This window comes from Arabidopsis thaliana, chromosome 5 (genome assembly GCF_000001735.4).
Source record: "Arabidopsis thaliana chromosome 5, partial sequence".
Lineage (NCBI taxonomy): Eukaryota > Viridiplantae > Streptophyta > Magnoliopsida > Brassicales > Brassicaceae > Arabidopsis > Arabidopsis thaliana.
Window position 1 is genome coordinate 21837493 of NC_003076.8, and position 20912 is coordinate 21858404.

At 32.1% G+C, this 20912-nt stretch overlaps 6 protein-coding genes and 1 pseudogene across 7 annotated transcripts; 5 read left to right on the forward strand and 2 right to left on the reverse strand.

The window, feature by feature from the left end:
* Positions 1-2325: 2325 nt before the first annotated feature.
* AT5G53780 (F-box protein, putative (DUF295)) lies at positions 2326-4485 on the reverse strand (the record flags this gene model as incomplete). The annotated part of the gene is made up of 3 exons (NM_124757.1): positions 2326-2650; positions 2722-3471; positions 4430-4485. The coding sequence occupies 3 exons, from the start codon at positions 4483-4485 to the stop codon at positions 2326-2328; spliced, it is 1131 nt and encodes a 376-aa protein (NP_200189.1).
* Positions 4486-6008: 1523 nt separating this feature from the next.
* AT5G53790 (F-box protein, putative (DUF295)) lies at positions 6009-7769 on the forward strand (the record flags this gene model as incomplete). Its single annotated transcript, NM_124758.1, has 4 exons — positions 6009-6044; positions 6159-6880; positions 7041-7336; positions 7681-7769. The coding sequence occupies 4 exons, from the start codon at positions 6009-6011 to the stop codon at positions 7767-7769; spliced, it is 1143 nt and encodes a 380-aa protein (NP_200190.1).
* A 2773-nt stretch (positions 7770-10542) lies between these two features.
* Positions 10543-12619, forward strand: AT5G53800 (nucleic acid-binding protein). The gene is made up of 8 exons (NM_124759.2): positions 10543-11292; positions 11401-11446; positions 11555-11604; positions 11704-11745; positions 11835-11948; positions 12046-12124; positions 12214-12285; positions 12396-12619. Exons 1-8 carry the CDS (start codon positions 10688-10690, stop codon positions 12441-12443), a joined length of 1056 nt encoding a protein of 351 aa, NP_568799.1. The 5' UTR covers positions 10543-10687; the 3' UTR covers positions 12444-12619.
* Positions 12620-12648: 29 nt separating this feature from the next.
* Positions 12649-15519, reverse strand: AT5G53810 (O-methyltransferase family protein). Its single transcript, NM_124760.3, has 4 exons — positions 14810-15519; positions 13604-13914; positions 13227-13291; positions 12649-13136 (listed from the first exon to the last, which is right to left on the reverse strand). The coding sequence occupies exons 1-4, from the start codon at positions 15268-15270 to the stop codon at positions 12837-12839; spliced, it is 1137 nt and encodes a 378-aa protein (NP_200192.1). The 5' UTR covers positions 15271-15519; the 3' UTR covers positions 12649-12836.
* Positions 14292-14726, forward strand: AT5G53815 (annotated as a pseudogene; the record flags this gene model as incomplete). The annotated part of the gene is made up of 1 exon: positions 14292-14726.
* A 336-nt stretch (positions 15520-15855) lies between the features above and the next one.
* AT5G53820 (Late embryogenesis abundant protein (LEA) family protein) lies at positions 15856-16625 on the forward strand. Its single transcript, NM_124761.2, has 3 exons — positions 15856-16042; positions 16139-16207; positions 16300-16625. Exons 1-3 carry the CDS (start codon positions 15983-15985, stop codon positions 16372-16374), a joined length of 204 nt encoding a protein of 67 aa, NP_200193.1. The 5' UTR covers positions 15856-15982; the 3' UTR covers positions 16375-16625.
* Positions 16626-19455: 2830 nt separating this feature from the next.
* AT5G53830 (VQ motif-containing protein) lies at positions 19456-20610 on the forward strand. Its single transcript, NM_124762.3, has one exon. It carries the CDS (start codon positions 19565-19567, stop codon positions 20294-20296), a length of 732 nt encoding a protein of 243 aa, NP_200194.1. The 5' UTR covers positions 19456-19564; the 3' UTR covers positions 20297-20610.
* Positions 20611-20912: the final 302 nt, after the last annotated feature.

Here is a 20912-nt window from a genome sequence, read left to right on the forward strand (position 1 = left end):
TATTTTTCTTTTCTTACATAGTAATTTAGATTAATACCCTATAATCTAACTATGCGGAGATGGACATCCACATGTCACTTCCTTCTTTCTTCTGCTCTTATTCTTATTTCTCCTCCTTCTTCTTTTTTTCTCCGAGACTTTATTGCTTATTTTTTTCTTCAAAATAGATTTAAAAGTAAATTATATATTAGTGACAACAATAAAAATATTAAAAATAATAATATTGATGAATGGACGTCTAGACCTACCTTTTAACTCCTTGATCTCTTCAACCGCTCCTTGTATTACAATGGCTTGCCTACATCTTTCCATACCTCTTTGACCGTCTCCTTCTTTGGTAGACGAGACCTAATAAACTTGTAAGTTGATTTGATCATGATCTTAATTCTTTCTTTCTTACCTGATTGTGTTTTTGAATGTGTAAACTTAGTGATTTTAGCACCTCGTTTATAACTTAATTTTTGGCTCCTTACGGCAAACTTCAAATCAAAGTTCTATGCATTCTATTTTTTTGCATTGTTTAACCACGTCAACACGTTTTTCAATTAAAAAGAATTACAGCGTAAGTTCTTTATTAAAATTAAATAAAAATAATTACAGCTTAAGTTCTCACTTTACCAATTCCCTACTTACTTTACTTTATTCAGTTTCATTAACTTAATATATATAATTTTAGACGTATTTTCCAAGAAATATATCAGATATTAGCAAAAGAAAAATCAACAGAAAAAAGTAAAAATTTTACCAATTTTGAGGAAAACATAAGCAAAACATGAACAAACATTTTTGAAAACTAAATCCAGCAACTAACGAAAATGTTGCTGAAACAACAAAACTGACGTTCAAATTTTGGATTTATTTACTCTGTTATTCAGATAACTAGGATTAAAGGCCTTGCTGTCACGGGTGAAATGATTTCAAAAAATTTCTAGAGAAAATTTGTATTCATCTCTTTTTATTCTAGCAAATAAAAATATGTCACCTATTAAAAAAAATCATCTAATCTTCTATCAAAACAAAATTATATATTAGTTTGTGTTTAAAAGAGAGAGTTAAGATTTTGATATTTATGAATAATTGAGGTTAAATATCGGTTTGAGTTTATAAACGGATATAGATATTACAATTAAACAAGGTTCAATATCAGTTTGGATTTATAAACGAGTTTAGATTTAACAATTAAACGTGGTTAAATATCGGTTTGAGTTTAAAAAGAACAGTTAGGATTTAGATTTTAAAATTGAACAAGATTAAATATCAATTTGGGTTTACGAAATAGAATTAAGGTTTAAAATTTTTAATTAAACGAGATCATATATCAGTTTGGATTTATAAAATAGTGGTTAGAGTTTATATTTTATAATTAATTAAATGAGTTTTATTTATTAATTAGGTGGCATATTTTGATTGGCTGAAACATACCTTAGCTGGTAAAATTAGGATCAGTAGCAACATAGAATCTGCAAAAAACAATCGAATGATGTTTACAAAACAATCTCACAATCTCTCTACTTTAATGATAATTTTCATGATTTTATTTTGTGAAAAAATGTATAGAATCATGAAGCAATAACATAATAATTTAATTCATTAACAATTATAGAAATTTTATTTTAATTGAATAAAACAAAACTTTTATCTACTTAATAAAAGTGTGAATTCAATTTTTTTTTTTTTATTGAATAACAATAGATTCTATATAATATTTTCAGTCATTAAAACTATATTTAAGTCACAAATCAATAACACCCCATAAATAAACAGATAAAATTATAATTAACGTTCACAAAAGTCTTTTATAAAGGATAATTGGTGCAACGGTTCATCATATATACAAAAAATTGTAAGAGTTCATCAAATAAACTAAGAGATTACAACAGTTAATCAAATATACTAAATATTAAAACGGTTCATCAAATAATGTATATAGCTTTGCTTGATTTTGAGCCGTATTAGCCATTGTTTATTTGTTTGTCTTGTCGCTATTATATTTGCCTCAACTATTCTTTTTTTTTTCAACGAGGGGCTGATACGGGCTAATAGGCCTAAAATCACCAATTCGACTGATCAAATGGGTTATTTAGTAAATTTTGTGTTTGAGAAGAGAATCGATGTAGGCCTAAAGAGCGACTCGTGCTTATACATAGTTGTGCATGTGTCACCAATTGAACTTATATGTATGCTCTAGAAACAAGTGATGATACATATGAACATAAGTATTTTCCTTAAATTGGGTATGAGGAAATACATGTGCTAAAGGAAACACCAAAGACGATCTAAGTATACATCAAAACATGTCAAAAGACAAATTAAACATTGAGGATATTAGATAAGACCGGGTAGGAGATAAAGAGGCCAATTTAGAGGCATAGATGATGTAAAGTGGTGTACTTTTTGGGAACTCATGTCGTAAAAACCAAGGCCATATCCAATGTAATATATATAGTTAGGCTTCAGTCCAGGATTATTGCTTGCCTCAAGACATAATGTCTCATTGTTGCCAAAGAAAATGCAGAGATCTCCAATGTCTTCAGTGTAATAAGCGGCAATCTCTCCATCCGTTGCTTTTGTATTTAGCTTAAACACCATGAATCTCTTGGTTTTGTTGAATATAACCTCCTTGTCTCCTTGGTCGTATGTCTCCACATACCTGCAAGAGTGTTGTTGGTTATTGTTATATATAGTTTAGTTAATTTAGTTGTTCTGTTTATCAAGACTCACTGCTTAACAACAAAAATTCTGCCACCGGGGGACTCAACCAAGTGCTCTATCTTGATACACATAGCCAACAACTCCCACTCGGACTGTGGCATCATTGGGATATTTCTCAAATGCAACCTCGTATACTTTTTGTTCATGTTGAGATCAAAAGAACACAAGAAACTTGCTCCCATTATCACGAGGAACAACATCTGGTTTCTTGGGGAATAAACGATATCAGAGGCCGTCGTGTGGATCTCGTTACCATCGCATCCAACCCATTGCGAGTGGTGATTAGGCCTACAGAGATATATATCGGAGCATAAGAACTTGATGTACACTACATAATCGTCTTCTTGGTCTGGGGGATAGGATAAGGAGACATTTATGATGACTCTGGAAGGATCATACATAGGATCAGGAAGAGGAGGCAGAGTAATGACTCTAAGGGACCCGAGATTGAACACGTCGCTTAGATGTACGGTTCCATCATGTTTGCTCATAAAAGCTATCCAGCCACGCGAGCTTCCAATGACTCTTGAATCTTGGTACAACAACTTTGGAAATGACTTGTGGATAACTTCGATGATCTCTTCCTTACTCAGATCAAACAACTTGAAACTCATGATGATGTTTTCAGCTTCTGGAGACTCTCCTACTTTATCACCTACAAGTACCATATACGGAGTTTGCTTTGGAGATGAGGAGAAGAAACGAGCAGCCTTGTGATCACTTTCTTCTTCTTCAACCTGTGATTGTTCGTGGAAGGAACTAGAAAAATCATCATAAAGAAACACAGCAAAACACTTATATATTTTGTTGATAACGACTAGTAAAAGCTTACAGAGAGATTTGCGACTAGATTGAAAAGCAGAGACATTGTTATCCTAGAAAACAACCCCAAACTCACTTGATTTGTTCTAAATTCGTAACAACCATAAGGTTGTGATCTCATGTGTTTATGTTTTCACATTCACGTGTTATATACTATTTTTGACGTACTTTCCAAGAAACATATCAAATACTATCAAAAAGAAATCAACAGAAAAGAAAGTAATTGACAAAATACATCATATGATTCGTTAAGGAAACATATAACAAAAAACAGAAGAAAAAAAAACAGAAACAAATATGTAAACTATATACTCACCAAAAAAATATATACACTTTTCTAAATTAATAGTATTTATGGGCATTTTGAAAGTGTATATTTTATAAGTTGAAGACCCTAACAACACGACATGTGTAAAAGTTATAATTCATAAAATTTTGACACATGTTAAATAAAATTTGTTAGTGTTAATTTCAGACGTATTGTTCAAGAACACATATCCAGTGATCAGGATAAGAATCTCAAAAATTAAGAGAAAAGGAAATCTGAAAAAGTCTATATAACATGTGTCGTTGCTGACTTGAAAATGATAGTGATCATTCAAGGTTTTGACATTATAATTTAGTTTTAGATATTAGAGCCCATATATAACATCTTGCATTTCTTCGAGGCCCAACTAGGTGAACCATACTTTAAAGTCCGAATTCATAGCTTATGTTGCTTATGTCACGTGGGTCAGCCTTCAGCCTTGTTTATTAGCAAGATTTTACAAGATATTGTTCGTTTGACCACTTAACCACTTCTTTAATCCGGTCGCATTAGTTACCATAGTGACAAAAAGCCCAAGTAGTATAAGGTTTCAAGCCCAATTATATTGTTTTAGCAGGCCAGGCTTACTTAGATTTAAAACCAAATTTGTCTTCATTTTTTCTCTGAACGAGAATCGAAAGCATTTTTTATACTTGATTCATTACCCATTATTTACTAAATTATTTACAAAATTTGCCATTAATATTATATATAAATATTTCAACAACATAAAAAATAAAAAGCAAATTCTAATTTAAATAATTAAAAATGAAATTCCAATCAAAACAACTTAATAATTAAGCAAGTAACATTTCGGAACTTAATATTTAACTACCTTCATTTTTTTTATATAAACATAAAATTATATGTTAACAACTATATTGATATCAATTAATATATGGATTATAATAATTTATATGCCAAAAAATCCTAGTTCAAATAAAATAGTTATGTATATTACATTACATAATACACAAGTAAATTTCAGATTTAATATAATAATCCAATAAATTTTGTAATACACTCAATATATTTACTTAATAATTAATTTGTCCTGCATATAGTAAATGTAAACTATCTAATGTATTTTAGTGTATTTTTATAAAGTGTCTACGCAGCATTTAAAATCTCACCAACTTATTTATTCTCGATTGTAAATAATTGGTAGTGTAATATTTTGTGTAAGAACCAGAAACTTCGTTTTAGTCTATACATAATTCACTCTAAATCCTAAAATCATTAATGTACACAAAATAATTGGGGCAACGAGCACATAAAAATACTAACAAGGAAACTATATGTACCGAAATCTTTAACATATTTCACGTTAAAACTAACAAAATATGTTTTTTATTTTTTTTTGTCGTCAACTAACAAAATATGTTAGATAATTCGAAAATGATATCAAATATAATCCAAAATAAAGTAATGAGAAAATACTTCAAAAAGTATAGATAAATATAATCATCTAAAAAGTAAACATATAACAAATTAAAGAATGAGATTAAAACTATATAACTATGAATTGTAAAAAAAGAAACAAATAAACATTGAGAGTAATATATATACTTTTTAAATAAATATTACTTGGTTATAAGAAATTAAAAGTGTACTTATATAAGTTTAAGACCCTAACAACGCAACACGTGTAGTAATTATAACTCGTAAACTTTTGACATGTGTGTTAAGAAAATACTTTTTTTTAAAAAGACATATGTGTCATTTTAGAGTTTAGACTCACATATCATTATCTTTTAAAAATAATGGTCACGACTTATATTTCAGATTATTTTCAGAAAGAAATCAACAGAAAAAAAAAAAAAAAAAAGGTGACAAATCCCATTTCTGAAAATTTGAAGTATAACATTAAAAAGTAACTAATTCGATTTTAGAAAGAAAAGATTGAAAAAAACAAATACATTAAAATAACATATTTCTTTCTAAGTAAATATGAATAGCTATATGGGAAATTTGAATTTATTTTTACATGTGTCACACAAGTTATTTATACAAACACATAATTCAAAATCTTAGGATTACAAAATTACGTGTCTGAAGAAAATATATCAGATTTATAAATAATTTATATTATATATAAGACATAGAGGCATATAGTTGACGGGTGTAAAAACAATAGGGTTTAATACTTGTAGTTAATTTGAAAACAATGTCTCTGCTTTTCGGATTAGTTGCAAAACATTCTGTAAGTATTACTTTTCCCTAAAAACCAAACCGAAATAATGTGTTTTGCCAACTTTCTCTATGTATCCTTACTTTATTTTTCTATTTATGTGGATTCCTTCGCAATCAATCACAGGTAGAAGAAAGTGACGCGGTCCGTTTCTGCTCATACCCACGGCAAACCCCATACATGTTGTTCAACTGCAGTTTGGGTAATGTAGACAGATATTCAAATATAACTATAAGTTATAATATATTTAATCCAAGGAATGAAAAAATCATCAAGATCACTGATAAAGTTTTTGTAAAAAGTTTACCGGATCCCGAACAATTCGTCTTACTTGGAACCTCACGAAGCTGGGCAGCTTTTACGCGTATACATGATACAATTATATTTCTCACTGACGTGTTTAATCCTTGGTCCTCCGAATCATCCACCAGAACCATTACTCTGCCTCCATTGGTATCTAATGGCATAAAGGCCTCCGTTTCATTGTCCACTCCTTCTCCAGACGACGACAATGATTATATAGTTAGTGTCAGCTTCTTTAGATCTAAACTTTATTATTGTATGCCTAATCGAGATTCAGAGTGGACTAGTACTAACATTCCATTTTCTTGCGATTTCAACTCACAAGTCGTTTACTCTCGAAAACGCCAAATGTTTTACCTCCTCACAACTGGATGTGCCTATATAGCTGCCTTGGATCTCAAAAACAATAAGGACCCTACCTTCCTTCAAATACAGTTTCAGAACTTCCCTTTGATACCACAACACGAGTGGGAGATATTGGCTTCATGTTTACGGAGTGACTATATTGCTGAGTCGTCTTCTGGCGAACGTTTCATTGTTCAATGGTAAGCCCACAAATAATAGAGCCACGTAACTAGCTAGGTTTCTTTTAGCTAGTAACAATTGTGATTAGTATCTCTTATATGAAAGTTAGATAAAGTTAGATAAGTCCATGATAATATGTTTTGTTCGAAATGATCGGAAAAACTATATTTTACTCTATAGGTATTTGACGTATGTGGTGGAACCATGGGGCAATGGGAACATAACTAAAGTATTTAGAGAAACCAAGAGATTCATGGTCTTCAAGGAAGAAGAAGAGCATAAATTCCAAAGAAGGAAAATGATTGCAAACTACACAGAAAATATTGGAGATCTTTGCATTTTCATTGGGAGGAATGAGACATTTTGTTTGGAAGCAAGCAAGTATCCGGGACTCAGGCGTAACTCTATATATTATACCGGTCATGGCTTTGGTGTTTACGATATCCGTAAGAAAAGCTTCCGTGAATATGACTCAAGTGATTTTCCTATGTTCAACGAATTGTTATTTCTGTCACCACCTCTATATTAGTAAGTTTTCATGGGTATAAAACATTCAACCCGACCCGAGCCTAAATTGAATCTGCCACAAAAAAAAAAAACTCTCAAGTCCAAGTGGTGTAATCTGAAAAAACTGTTGGATTCCGAATCAGCTCGTGGGTACCCAAATTTGGCTCTTTCAAATGACTTTGCACTTTTTTTAATTTTCATCTAAGTTTTTTTTTTAAATTAAAATATGTATTCATCTACATTTTATTTTGTATTTTATGAAATTAACTAGAATCAAATACCTTAATTTAAATGTTCGTCAATTGTTCTTCAGACTTAACAAAGGAATCCAAATTATCATCGATTTCTTTTATAGCAAAGTATCAGCCAGTATCTACAAATCGTGTACTCGGGTTTGATTAGCCTTTGACACAACCGGCACTGATGTGAAACTGTTCTAGGAGATTACGGAAAAATAAAGCTAAGTGTAAAATAATATATATAAAACAGTAACCTTTTTTACGGTTAACAAGACTCCTATGTCACGCATTTAACTCTTGAACACAATCATATTGGCCAATCAATACACACATTATTCTCTATATATTCCACTCACAACAGCTTTATATCTTTGCCATAGTCCCATCTTGTTCATATCCATATCGAATCCGTATCATGCCACATAAACAATACCATGCATAACCATAAATATGCATTTATCAATCAAATTAACAACAACAAAATCGTGTAAATAACCATATATATGCATGTGCAATCGTCTGGATACGGGCAAGGAACATTCAAATGTTAAAAATCAATGTGTTTTGAGAAGGGACGAGAAAGTGTTGGTTATCGCATATATATGCAATAGCACACATAAACTAACATTCCGATCCATTTTCGATGCGATAACCAACACTTTCTCGTCCCTTCTCAAAACGAATATAGACATTACAAATGCGTAATCTTACTAGGCTAGCCAGACATAACACAGATATATGAACATTAATTAATAATTAAGTAACGCTAGTTAATATTTCTTCATGTTGAAATAAAAAGCATGATTGTAACATATTATAGTACGTACATGTTTTTTCATATCACAAAATTGATATATGTATGTATGTATTATTATAGTACATGTTTATTTTCTTTTTTCTTAGAAGTTAGCACACATTTTCTGTAGGTATAATAGACTTTAGTACACATTTTATGTAGTAACAGAGGTTGGCTAGCTGAGTAATTTGAGTAGAATATTCTAGAACATTGGTGTAAAAGAGAAAGAGTGGCTGATTTAGTAATCACAACCATTACACTAATTAATAGACCAAAGAGAGCATGAATGAGCATGATTAGAGTAAACCGCCATAGAAATTATCTTTTAATTGATAGGCTGAAATTGGGATAGTTAAGTCTATTTCTTGTTTGATTTTTGTCTTCCTTCAGTTTTATTGGAAATTTTATGTACAAAAAAAAAAGAAAGGAATTTGCAAAGAAACGAAGCTTCGAGATTCTTTCCTAAAGACACCTCTAAGTAGAAAGCGCGTAACTTCTAAAGTTAGATTATTTTTTTAATTAACCATAGATTTGAGAAAATAAAAATAAAACAAAGAAAATAAAAAGAAGAAAATATGAATTATGGCAGAAATATGAACTTTACGCGTACGTCTGTCCTAATAAAGGGTCTGAATATTCGTGTGATGAACTAGCTACTACTATACTTTTATAGATTTCTCCATGTAATTTTAGTAATTAAAACCTTTATAAAGTTGCGGTTTATTTCATAAGCAGCATTATAGTGAGTACAATGATAAATGTTTTTATATATATCACTTACAAGGTAGCTCCCAAGGGTCGAATTGATAAATGTTTAAATCCCCTATAGCTTCTACTAGGCATGAATTTCCTAGCAACTTGTTTCTTAGGTAAAATCCTAGGAGTTCCTCTTTCTTCTCTGGGACGAAACTCATAGCCGACGATCGACATCATTTTTTTTTTCTTCTTCTTCTTCTGAAAATAATGAATATTCTCAAGGAAGACGAAGTTCTTTTTTTTTTTGTATGTATGTTCGGAACATGTGGCCCAGTTTTTTTTTTTTCTCAATAAGTAGCATTATTGTAGTCTCCGTTCTAAAAATCCCCGCCTAGTCTGATTGTGTTTATAAGGTCGTGATCTCATGTGTTTATGTTTTCACTTTCACATTCACGTGTTATATATATAATTTTAGACGTATTGTCCAAGAAATATATCAGATATTAGCAAAACAAAAATAAAGAAAAAAGTAAATTTTTTTATCAATTTTGAGGAAAACATAAGCAAAACATGAACAAACATTTTTGAAAAAATCCAGTAACTAACGAAAATGTTGCTGAAAAAAAATTGACGTTCAAGTTTTGAATTTATTTACTCTGTTATTCAGATAACTATGACTAAAGGCTCTGCTGTACAAGTGAATGATTTCCAAAAACTTATAGAGAAAATTTTTATTCATCCCTTTTTATTCTAGCAAATAAAAATATGTCATCTATTAAAAAAATTATTAATAAAAAAAATATGTCACAATCCTTCCTCTTTTTCATGTAACTCTCACTATTTTCTTGAATTTGATTTCATCGGTCGTTTAAAAAGATTCGATTTTGAGTTTGTGGATTTTGTTACAGCGGAGGATCAAATCGAACGATAGTGTATACTATAGAGGAAGGGAATGATTTTTCTTATACTCCTAAATGATGATGATCATTCTTCATCCAATTTATAGGTATAAACTTTAAGTTGATAAATATGTAGGAAATATAAAATTGTAAGAAAAGATTAATTTTAATTGTTTATGGGAAACTTTGGAGCATGTCCCAAATTCCTGTTTATTAATATAAATAAAATATAATATGAATTTCGCCTTATACATCTTTATTCAATAATATTTTTGAGATAGTTCTTTAAAAAATTATCAAATATAAACCAAAATAAAAATTAAAAAAAAAACAAAAAAAGAAAGTAACGATAAAAGTAATAACACTTCAAAAAAAGTATAGATAACTATAATCATCTGACATGTAAACATATAGCAAATAAAAGAATTAGATTAAGAACTATCTAACTATGACTTGTATAAAAAGAAACAAATAAACATCAACAGTAACATATATATTTACTGATGAGTTACCCGATCTTCACCTGCAAATGAACAGGCCTACTAGTCATAACTAATGGGCTTTCTAAACCACAATATTCTTACGGCCCAATTAAATTTAAATTAATATTATTATTCGCAGTTTCGCGAGGCTTTTGTTTTTTTTATCACGGCCTAGTTTAGTTAAGCTCTCGCCGGTGATTTAGCGGAGATGGGAAGTGACCGCGACGGTGCTCCGCCGGAGAACACAAAACGAGAGGTTGAAGATAGAGATATCAGAAGAAAATCATCCCGGGAGAAACCGAGTGGTTCTGGAAAGGATTCCGGCGAAGAGAAAGATGTGAGTCGCCGCCGTGAATCGAAGAGGAGAACAAAAGACGGCAACGATTCCGGCTCTGAATCTGGTTTGGAAAGTGGAAGCGAATCGGAGAAGGAAGAGAGACGTAGAAGTAGAAAGGATAGAGGGAAGAGGAAATCAGATCGGAAATCATCTAGGAGTAGGAGAAGACGTCGTGATTATTCGAGTAGTAGCTCAGATTCCGAATCAGAATCGGAGTCGGAATATTCTGATTCTGAGGAGAGTGAGAGTGAAGATGAGAGAAGAAGGAGGAAGAGGAAGAGAAAGGAGAGGGAAGAGGAAGAGAAAGAGAGGAAGAGAAGGAGAAGAGAGAAAGATAAGAAGAAGAGGAACAAGTCTGATAAAGATGGAGATAAGAAGAGGAAGGAGAAGAAGAAGAAGAAGTCTGAGAAAGTGAAGAAAGGAGCTGTTACTGAATCATGGGGCAAGTATGGAATCATCAGAGAAACTGATATGTGGTAAAGTTTCTGTCTTTTGGAAGTTCTTAAGCTCCTACTTGTGATTTTAGTACTGCAATGGATTGTGTATAGATTAGATATTGAAGTTGTTGCTTTGCTTATGTGTAGGAATAAACGTCCAGAGTTCACAGCATGGTTGCTTGAAGTAAAGAAGGTAACTTTATCTATACGCTCTAAAGTCTTATATGATGCTAATTGAATTCAGAACTTAAGCTGATTAGAGTTATAGAATTGATTTTGGGTATCTGTTTGGCTCTAATAGGTTAATTTGGAAAGCTTGCCACCTTGGGAAGAGAAGAAAATGTTTAAAGAGTATGTACTGTGATTTATGTTCTGATGTATCTTGTGTTCATATGAAGCTCTTTTGGTTTCTGATCAAAGGTTGTGTGCAATTGGTTTTTGTTTTCACAGTTTTATGGAGGATCATAATACTGGTACATTTACCTCGAAAAAGTAAGCTTCTTTCTTGTGTGAATTTATTAGTTTTGGTGAATGCTTATGGTTGAGATTAGTTGTGAATCAAAGATAAAATTTTCTTGCAGATACTATGACATTGATGGTTACTATAGACTTAAGTTGGAAAAAGAGATGAAAAAGGGTTTGAAGAAAGCTGGGATTAGTGAACGTACTGTGTTCAATGATGAGGAACAACGCCGGTAACCAAAGATTCTTACTTTATATTAGCAGTCAATATAATATAGTCATACCATTGGATGGGTTGCTTAGAAGGCATGTCTTTTGTGCTTGTTTTAGACTGGAGATGCAGGAATTACGTGAAAGGCAGAAGGAAGAAGAAGTGTTAGCTCTAAAGCGATCAATGGAAGGTGGAATGGTTAGTGTCTTTCTTGAATTTTCATGCTCCCTTTGCCATTAATCTACTTAGTTGCACAAATACTTATGTGTTTATAAACCCAATGGCAGGCGCAAGCTATGAAAGAGCAAGCTCGGCTAAAGGAAGAAATGGTGTACTTATACAAGATTGGGGACATGGAGGTATGATACAAAAAAAAAACTATTTTTTCTGTGCTTTGGATGAATCCTCTGTTCCGTATTCTAACTCCATTGTTAACGTAACGTTTTCGGATTACTCTTGATACACACAGGGTGCAGCTGCTATACAGAGAAGGTTGGATCCGGATGTTCCCATGTGATGTGTAGCTTTTTGTTAAGCTACAATATCTTCTCGATTGTGTTCCAAGAATCGAACTTTTGTAACATTAGGATAAGAGAAACCAAAATTTTATGTCCTAGAGCCCTAAGATACTACTTTTTTGCTTGCTTGGATATCATTATTCGCCAAGAGGTCAGGTCAAGTTATGAAAATTGGTGAAACATAAATGTCACAAATTACAACCAAGACCAATTTCACACTGATAAAAAACATTACACCATGTAGACACATATATCATTACAACGGTAAGAACATCACACGAAAATATTACAAAAGATCGACCACACACAAATGATAATCACAAACATTACATCCCAAATAGAAGAAGAAACGGGTTGTGTAAATATCGTAAAATGGCATATGTTGAATGAATCTATTTGTAGATTTCGATGACGGAAAATGGATAAACAGCGCATACGATTGCACAACGAGAAAAACCCGATGCATATGCTAAATTTTCAAACTCATAGAGATCTCTCTCTTTACCACCTGAACATTGTGTTAACATTGTCATGTCCATACCAAACACAATGTTAGAACATATATCTCCGCTCTTTGCTTCCACCGGTGTAACCATTTCCACTATTATCAGTTTTCCATTTTCTTCGAGACTTTTCCAACAGTTTTTAAGAATTGCTACGCATTGTTCGTCCGTCCAATCATGTAGTATCCACTGTTATGATACGAGGTTATGATGATTTAATATATAGCTTTGATATTCCATTTTATTTTATTTATTGGTTGAGATAAATATAGAACTTACCTTCATGAAAATGGCATCCCCCTTTGGAATCTTGATGAACATATCACCAGCCACATGGTTCACACCTGAAACCAGTAGTAAAATTAAAACCGTCGTAAGTTTAATGAAACGTATGGATGTCATGTTTTACTATTAGCACCATCATTATCCATAAAGTATGAAAAAGATCATTACATTCACAAAATAAAAAATAAAAAAAAATACTTCAATCATATAATGAAATGAAACTATTAGTTTTGATAACCGTCTATTGGCTTTTATAAAAAATTGCTGATTTTCTATTTTTAAAATACATATTGTATTATTGTGTTAATAATTTAATATAATAATTTAACATTACATTCAAAAAAAAAAAAAAATTATCGCATGGTTCATACCGGGATAAGAATGAGCATTGGCTAACACCGGAGCTAAATCGAAATTGATACCAATAAGATGAGGATACTTGGAAGTGATGAGACCTAGTGTGTTGCCAAGTCCTCCCCCTACATCCACCAAAGTCTTCACATCTTTGAATCCTTCATAAAATTTAAGAACCTTCTCCGTAACCATGGTGGAAGATTCCAACATAGCCCGGTTAAACACTTTACCAAATCGCTCATCGGCTTGGATGTATTCGAATAGTTTCATCCCATGGGCAGAACTAAATGCATCTCTTCCTTCTAATATCACATCTTCGAGATGTGTCCTATGAAACAAAAAAAATCATTAAATGGTCACTTCGTGTACAAACGTAAACATTAAGGTTTAATTAGTGAGATGGTTAATGATAACTAATAGAGTGTGTATATAGATAGTCCGGTTTAGCCGGTTAACTTACTATGTAATTGGTTTATTCGGTTTAGAGTAGAGTATATAAACTTCATACATGTACATTCTGTTATTTGAGAAAGATAGAAAACGATTCACAAATCTCTTTGATTCATGTTCTCTATCATGGTATCAGAGCATTTTTTGCGTTTTTCCAGTTGATTTCATCTTCAATCTTCAATTCTTGCTCAGTTTCTTCGATTATTCACTCCTCTTGGTGTCGATTGTTCTTCCGCGCATTCGATTTTGGTGAAAATGGTGAAGAAAGGTGGGAAAATGAAGAATCTCAATGTTACTCCTGACGATGGTGGTTCTGTTGCTAGATCTACTCGAAACTCGATGATCGCTGAAGATCTTGAAGTTGCGAGAGCTCAACAACAACTCAATCGAAGATTCGAAGCTTCTGAGGTCCGTGGATCGATGTTGAAGAACACTGATTCGTTCGACAATCCATTGGTTCTCCATTCATCGGATCATCCAGGTTTAACAATTGTATCTCATATTCTTGATGGAACTAATTACAACAGTTGGTCGATTGCGATGAAGATTAGCTTAGATGCAAAGAACAAGCTAGGTTTAGTTGATGGATCGTTATTGAGACCTTCTGAGGATGATTTGAGTTTCCGCATATGGAGTAGATGCAATAGTATGGTGAAATCGTGGATTCTTAAACCAACAAGGATTCTTTGATTCATGTTCTCTATCAATAACCGGTTTAATGTATTTGAAGAGTTAACTACAGTATTGTTTTTGTGTTATATGCAAATAAGTACCATGTCTTGATAAATACGTCGCTGAGGTCAAGCATAAAGAGCGATGCAAAAGAACCCGAGACGTCGTCACTTTTGTTCAAGAGATATTTGCAGACCGGTTCAGCTGCATATACCCTCTCAACTTTTCCGGTTTGACCGTTCTCTTCTATTACAGTACGGCATTTTAAGACCGAATGGCTGACGAGAAATCGAAGCATACGGTCTAGCAAAGCCGGAGCTTCCAGGTTGCATGGTTTGGTTGGGAGTCTTAGTGCTATTTCAGAAGGTGAGAGCCACAAATCGCCACCTCCTACTGTGGTGATGGTGTCGATCACGCCGAGCTCCAAGGCGGCTTTGAGAACCATAGGTGATGCGGCTGCATTCGCGAGCCTTCTCGCTAGCAATCTTGCCTCTTCTTCAACCTCTTGTTCTTCTTTAACTCGATCCGGTTTGGTTAAGGGGACTTGGAGATGGTTTGCCATTGTTCTTGTTTGAAAAAATAATATTAGAGGAGTGATGCTAAATATGAGGATAGGTTTCAACTTTCATACTTTGTGCCATTTTATAGAGTCATATCTCAATATAGTGTTACATAGATTTGATTAGCTGACCCCAAGATTTGATATACATCCAACATTAGGTCTTTCTTTTCTCTTCAACACACTATGTCTACTGTTTTTTTTATTTGTTATGGTGGCCATGCAAGAACATGTTCGTTCAATTAGCCAGTTTCATTAAAGTTATATTTAGGTAAACATATTAGCAAAACATCAATTGTAGAGACTAGGTGAACAAAATCGACCGCACCCTAATCGTTAGAAAACATCAAAACTAAGTATTCTTACATAATATAGTAGATGTCGATTCAAAGAAAATCATTTTCCTAAAAGCAAAAAGAATTACAAGAAGTGAAGATGCTAATATTAGCACATTTGGAACTAGTCTACAACGGAATTTGCTTGTCTCGTGGTCAAAACCTCCCTATTCAACCGGAGAGTACTAATCTAACAACGTCACGTTTCAAATACTAAACTGACACCCAATCACAAAATTCCACGTGTACGTAACTACAAGGTTCCCCACAAGTATATAAACATCTACCCATAATGCTCTTTCATCACACAACTCATAATTACAAAAGCTAAACAGTTCTCTAAAATCAAAGTAACTTTTTTCCGAAGAGAAGATTAGAAAATGTCTAACAACAGTCAGAGCATGAGCTTCAACGCTGGCCAAGCTAAAGGCCAAACTCAGGTTTTGTTAAACGATCGTTTTTTAGAAACTTTAATATCCATTGTTATTTTTGAGTTAATGGAGTATTCATTAGAAGGTAACTAAAATTTGTTATAGGAGAAGGCAAGCAACTTGATAGACAAGGCCTCCAATGCTGCCCAATCTGCTAAGGAATCTATCCAAGAGGTTTATTTTCTTTTCTTATTCTTTAATAGTATATTTTTGTGAAATAATTTGAGAATTCAGAAAATTTAATAATTTGGAAAAACAAAATATAGGGTGGACAGCAGCTGAAGCAGAAGGCACAAGGTGCGAGTGAGACCATTAAGGAAAAGACCGGCATCAGCAAATGAGAAGCACGTTCTAATAATAATTTATGTTTTCAGTTTTCGTTTTTATTCTACCAGAAAAATAATTAGATAGATATGTCTATCTAAATCCAAGAATATGGATTTCGATCGAAGCCATTTAGGCAATTACTTTTGCTTTTCTATGTTTTTTTTCTATATATCTATATATCTAAGAGTTTTTGACTCTTGTCTATTGATAATTTGTAGCCATGCAGTTATTTCTATAATATTTAAATAAATGACATGATTACATGAAACTATAGCTTAAATTTTTTATTTTATATAAGCAATGATTGCGGCTAAATTTATTCTCTTTGTTACCATGACTAGACAAGTTGGATTATAGTTTCGATTAGTGACATGTTAAATAGTGAAAATGGTGGAACCTATCATTTCAGAGGAAAAAAAGAACACACATTGTTGTGAAGCAACTGATTGTTTTGTTTTATTATTCCGTTTTTCATACTCATGTATGTGTGTATATATATATGCATGTAAATGTCGAGTACGATACGAATATCATCTGGTGCATGCACTTTTGATCATTGTGATATGTATATTACTATTTACCGATAATAGGTCTTATAAGTAGTTTTATTTCGTGAAGAATTAGTTGCCATTAAGTTTTTTTTATATAATAAGATCGACATATAATATGCTCGCTTTGCATGTTTATGCAATAAGAGGGAATCTTTAACCACTTGGGTTCTAGAAGACACTAATGATTTGAAGTTTGAAAGAATTTGATCCCTCATGGAGGGACGACATTTTTACACCAATTGGAATTCGAGTCCCCACAATTTTTACCTTTATCGTATTCTTTTTTTCTTTTTTTGGCTTCTTAGTTTTTGTTGTTTTTCCATTAATACTAAAATAATTTAAAGAACAAAAAAAACAGAATTGGATACTATCTCCATTTTAATCTTGTTTCCTCATGTGCTCACACTGATTTGTGTAAATGTTGTTGTTAGTAGTAAACTCTCAATAAAGGAGAACCTATTCGCACTAAGATATATAAGTTCAATATTTTTATTTTTAATTATGTTAGAGAATATTTGTACTGCATTTTCTATTGGTAGCTTGATATTAATAAAAACTTTTAGTACAACATCTTTTCAAAATTTGACCTTTATGCTATACATATTACTCTCATACAAATTGAAATATAAATCATTGAGTACAACGTCTTGTCAAAAATTTCTTTATGCTTATTCATACACGCTATAACTAACCGATATTGATATTAATATTCCTTTTTAGGTAAGAAAACAAGTGGGTGCCTATAAGTTGAAATCTTTAGAAGTACAAAATAATTCAAGAAGGATAGATACAAGAAAATGCAAAATACCCCTTAATATGATAGATACTACAAACTAACCTTGGACATAATACAAAAACTTGAAATCTTAATGCAACATAATGTACTACTAGAAAATGGGATTATGTAACTTACATATTTGTATTAGTGTCGCAACCGTATCATATTCTAAATTCAAAGAATAGTGAATATGTTTTGAGTTAAAGACAAAAAAAAAATTACACCAGTGTTATGTCACCACCACCAGTGTTATGTCACCACCACCATCACCACCACAACCGTTGCTACATTCTCACCAATGTCACCATAATTGGTATTTAGTTGTGGCAGAAGTGTGGGTTGTTGTAGATAATATCAATTTTATATAAAGAGAGATTAATAGTCATTTCTTCTCATCCCTAAAAAAACATATATTTAAATTTCTTAGTGAAAATGACTTCATTTCAGTTTCCATTACTAGTATAAATGTGTTTATATATATAGAAATTAGAAAATTACAGTTTCCATTATTTTATACTCTGAAATTGATCGTACATAAATTGGTAATTGGAAGGTAGTTTTTGCTTTTTCTTTCTAGATACAATGTTAAGTTCCTAATGAATATTTTTAATATTTTATATGAAATAGGTCCAAATATTACAAGTTCATGTATTTGAGTTATCATTTGCTACCATGAATATTTGCAAGACAGAAAATATATCAAAATCTCATGTGGGGACATAAATCATAGACATTTAAATCTTATCCGTTATTGTAGACAAACAAAAATCAATTTATTTTTTTTATTGTAGAGCGTAATAATTTTATAACGTGTGTCAACATAAACGGTAATTACAAATTGCTTTAGATTAAACAATTAAACATGTGAGGAGAACAGACGAATTTGATAAAAAGGAACAAAAGAGCATGCCAAAAATTTAAGAACATCAGCATTGTTAACATTGAGTCTATGAGTATAGATTCTACAGGAAAATTCTCAATAATTGTTCTTCGACCTATAGAAATTATTCTAATATCATGGTTCATGGATATGGGCGTCATCAAATTCCAGATAAACAGTGTATATCACTATAGTTTTAATTAGAAACCTGATTTGATGTTCTTTAATATACGATTCTTAATGGATATCCAAAAATAGGTATGTATGTAATTTTCTACTTCAATAGCAAGAGTATCAAAAAAAGTTTAATTAGTTCGATAAGTATCAAGAGTAAACTTTTATATGTATCAATATCAAACTCTTGATATCAAAGTTTAATTAGTTCACCGTAATGGTCTTAGTTATGTAGGTTGATTAGAAAAAAATAATGATGGACATCGATATGTATAAATACTATAATCCATCATTTAAGAGTCATTTGTATATTTTATACGTTGTTGATGGTAAACATTGTAAATTTTGGCTTAGACATTCTTGTGACGAAAAATCATTATTTCAAGCCAATTTTTTTTTTCTTACACGGTATTGTCTTCTGATATAAAATGTCGTATGGAATAAATAAGCCCCTTAACCCAATTATCCAGAAGAAGAAAAAAATCTTGGCAGCTATTCAAACACTTGTTGATTCGTATAAGAGAAATGATGATGATGTTAGACGTAGATGTATAGTATAATGTACATAGTCTACGGAACACGAATCTAACAAAATTATGTTTTTAATTTCCAAAGTTTTTTAAGAGAAAGAAAGAGAATGAGAGATGGGTCCATGACACCTCACTTTTTAAAGTCTTTTTAATTGTCGTCGCACGACAAAACTAAACAACATTACACATTATTCACATCAGCAACTTCCACTCTTCTTCTTCTCTTCAATCATTCTCTCTCTCTCTTTCCCTCTTATACACATCAACACAACACGAAGACATCTCTCATTAATGGAAGTTTCAACATCATCCATGTCTTCAAAACCAGAACAAATGCAAAACCCACCTCCTATGATCTCATCTCCTAGGTTTCAGCCTCAGATAATATCTCCTCATCATCATGACCAGCATCAACATCTCTCAAATCCTTATCCAACAACATTTGTTCAAGCAGACACTTCTACTTTCAAACAAGTCGTTCAGATGCTTACCGGCTCATCCACCGATACCACCACCGGAAAACACCACGAAGCTCCTTCTCCGGTGAACAACAACAACAAGGGATCAAGTTTCTCGATTCCACCCATCAAGAAAACCAACAGCTTCAAGCTTTACGAGAGAAGACAAAACAACAACAACATGTTCGCTAAGAATGACCTAATGATCAATACGTTAAGGCTTCAAAACTCTCAGAGATTGATGTTCACAGGAGGAAACAGCAGTCATCATCAAAGCCCGAGATTCTCTCCAAGAAACAGTTCATCATCAGAAAATATTCTTCTGTCTCCAAGCATGCTGGATTTTCCGAAGCTAGGGCTAAACAGTCCCGTGACGCCACTGAGAAGCAACGATGACCCCTTCAACAAGTCATCACCTTTGTCATTAGGGAACTCATCGGAAGAAGACAAAGCCATTGCTGATAAGGGCTTTTATCTTCATCCATCTCCAGTCTCAACTCCTAGAGACTCTCAGCCACTGCTTCTTCCTCTTTTTCCGGTTGCTTCTCCGGCGAGGAACTCTTAATCCCGACGATATCCATGAGTGATTTTATACATGATATTAAATTATATCTATCTCCGGATTTTGTTTAGCTATAACTAAGATATCTATAAGTTTGATCATAGTTATGGAGTGACTGTAAATTTTGTGCGGTTTTTTTCACTTTCAATCTCAAAAATTAATTGCAATATATGTAATTGGGAGGCATAAGTATATATATTCATGATGATACTCATATTTATAATACTCATTGTCCTTTTTGTTTTTCCAAAAGTTCGTTTATAGTTTTGCTCTTACGATTGTTACTTCAACGTGTGCCACTCAATATCGAGATCAATGTAGAGAATCGATTTATGTCTATGCTCGAATTTATGATATAGACTTAAATTTCCAAAAAAGTAAAAACCTATTTTGATGAAACAAAGAAATACATAGAGTTCTTACTTTAAAAATATAATCTATGAAAGTCTCTATTGGATTGGAAAACATGAGTGGATTGAATGCAATGGTCATTGTCAATAAGTATCTATTGGAAGTTGGACTTGTAAAAATATTTAATATTTCTTAATAATACTAGAAAGTTTCATAAAGACATTTATCAAAAGAAAAAAAGAAAATTCAAAGAGACAATTTGAAATAG

Bases quoted from the DNA above. Each gene is read 5' to 3' on its own strand.
- AT5G53800 (NM_124759.2), top strand. From the start codon at position 10,688: ATGGGAAGTGACCGCGACGGTGCTCCGCCGGAGAACACAAAACGAGAG. The intron at 11,746-11,834 runs GTAAGCTTCTTT...ATTTTCTTGCAG, and splicing joins GGTACATTTACCTCGAAAAA to ATACTATGACATTGATGGTT. The intron at 11,949-12,045 runs GTAACCAAAGAT...TGCTTGTTTTAG, and splicing joins AATGATGAGGAACAACGCCG to ACTGGAGATGCAGGAATTAC.
- AT5G53810 (NM_124760.3), bottom strand. From the start codon at position 15,270: ATGGCAAACCATCTCCAAGTCCCCTTAACCAAACCGGATCGAGTTAAA. The intron at 13,915-14,809 runs GTACTTATTTGC...TTTGTTTCATAG, and splicing joins GACGTATTTATCAAGACATG to GACACATCTCGAAGATGTGA. The intron at 13,292-13,603 runs GTATGAACCATG...TACTGGTTTCAG, and splicing joins CAATGCTCATTCTTATCCCG to GTGTGAACCATGTGGCTGGT.
- AT5G53820 (NM_124761.2), top strand. From the start codon at position 15,983: ATGTCTAACAACAGTCAGAGCATGAGCTTCAACGCTGGCCAAGCTAAA. The intron at 16,043-16,138 runs GTTTTGTTAAAC...AATTTGTTATAG, and splicing joins AAGCTAAAGGCCAAACTCAG to GAGAAGGCAAGCAACTTGAT. The intron at 16,208-16,299 runs GTTTATTTTCTT...AACAAAATATAG, and splicing joins CTAAGGAATCTATCCAAGAG to GGTGGACAGCAGCTGAAGCA.
- AT5G53830 (NM_124762.3), top strand. From the start codon at position 19,565: ATGGAAGTTTCAACATCATCCATGTCTTCAAAACCAGAACAAATGCAA.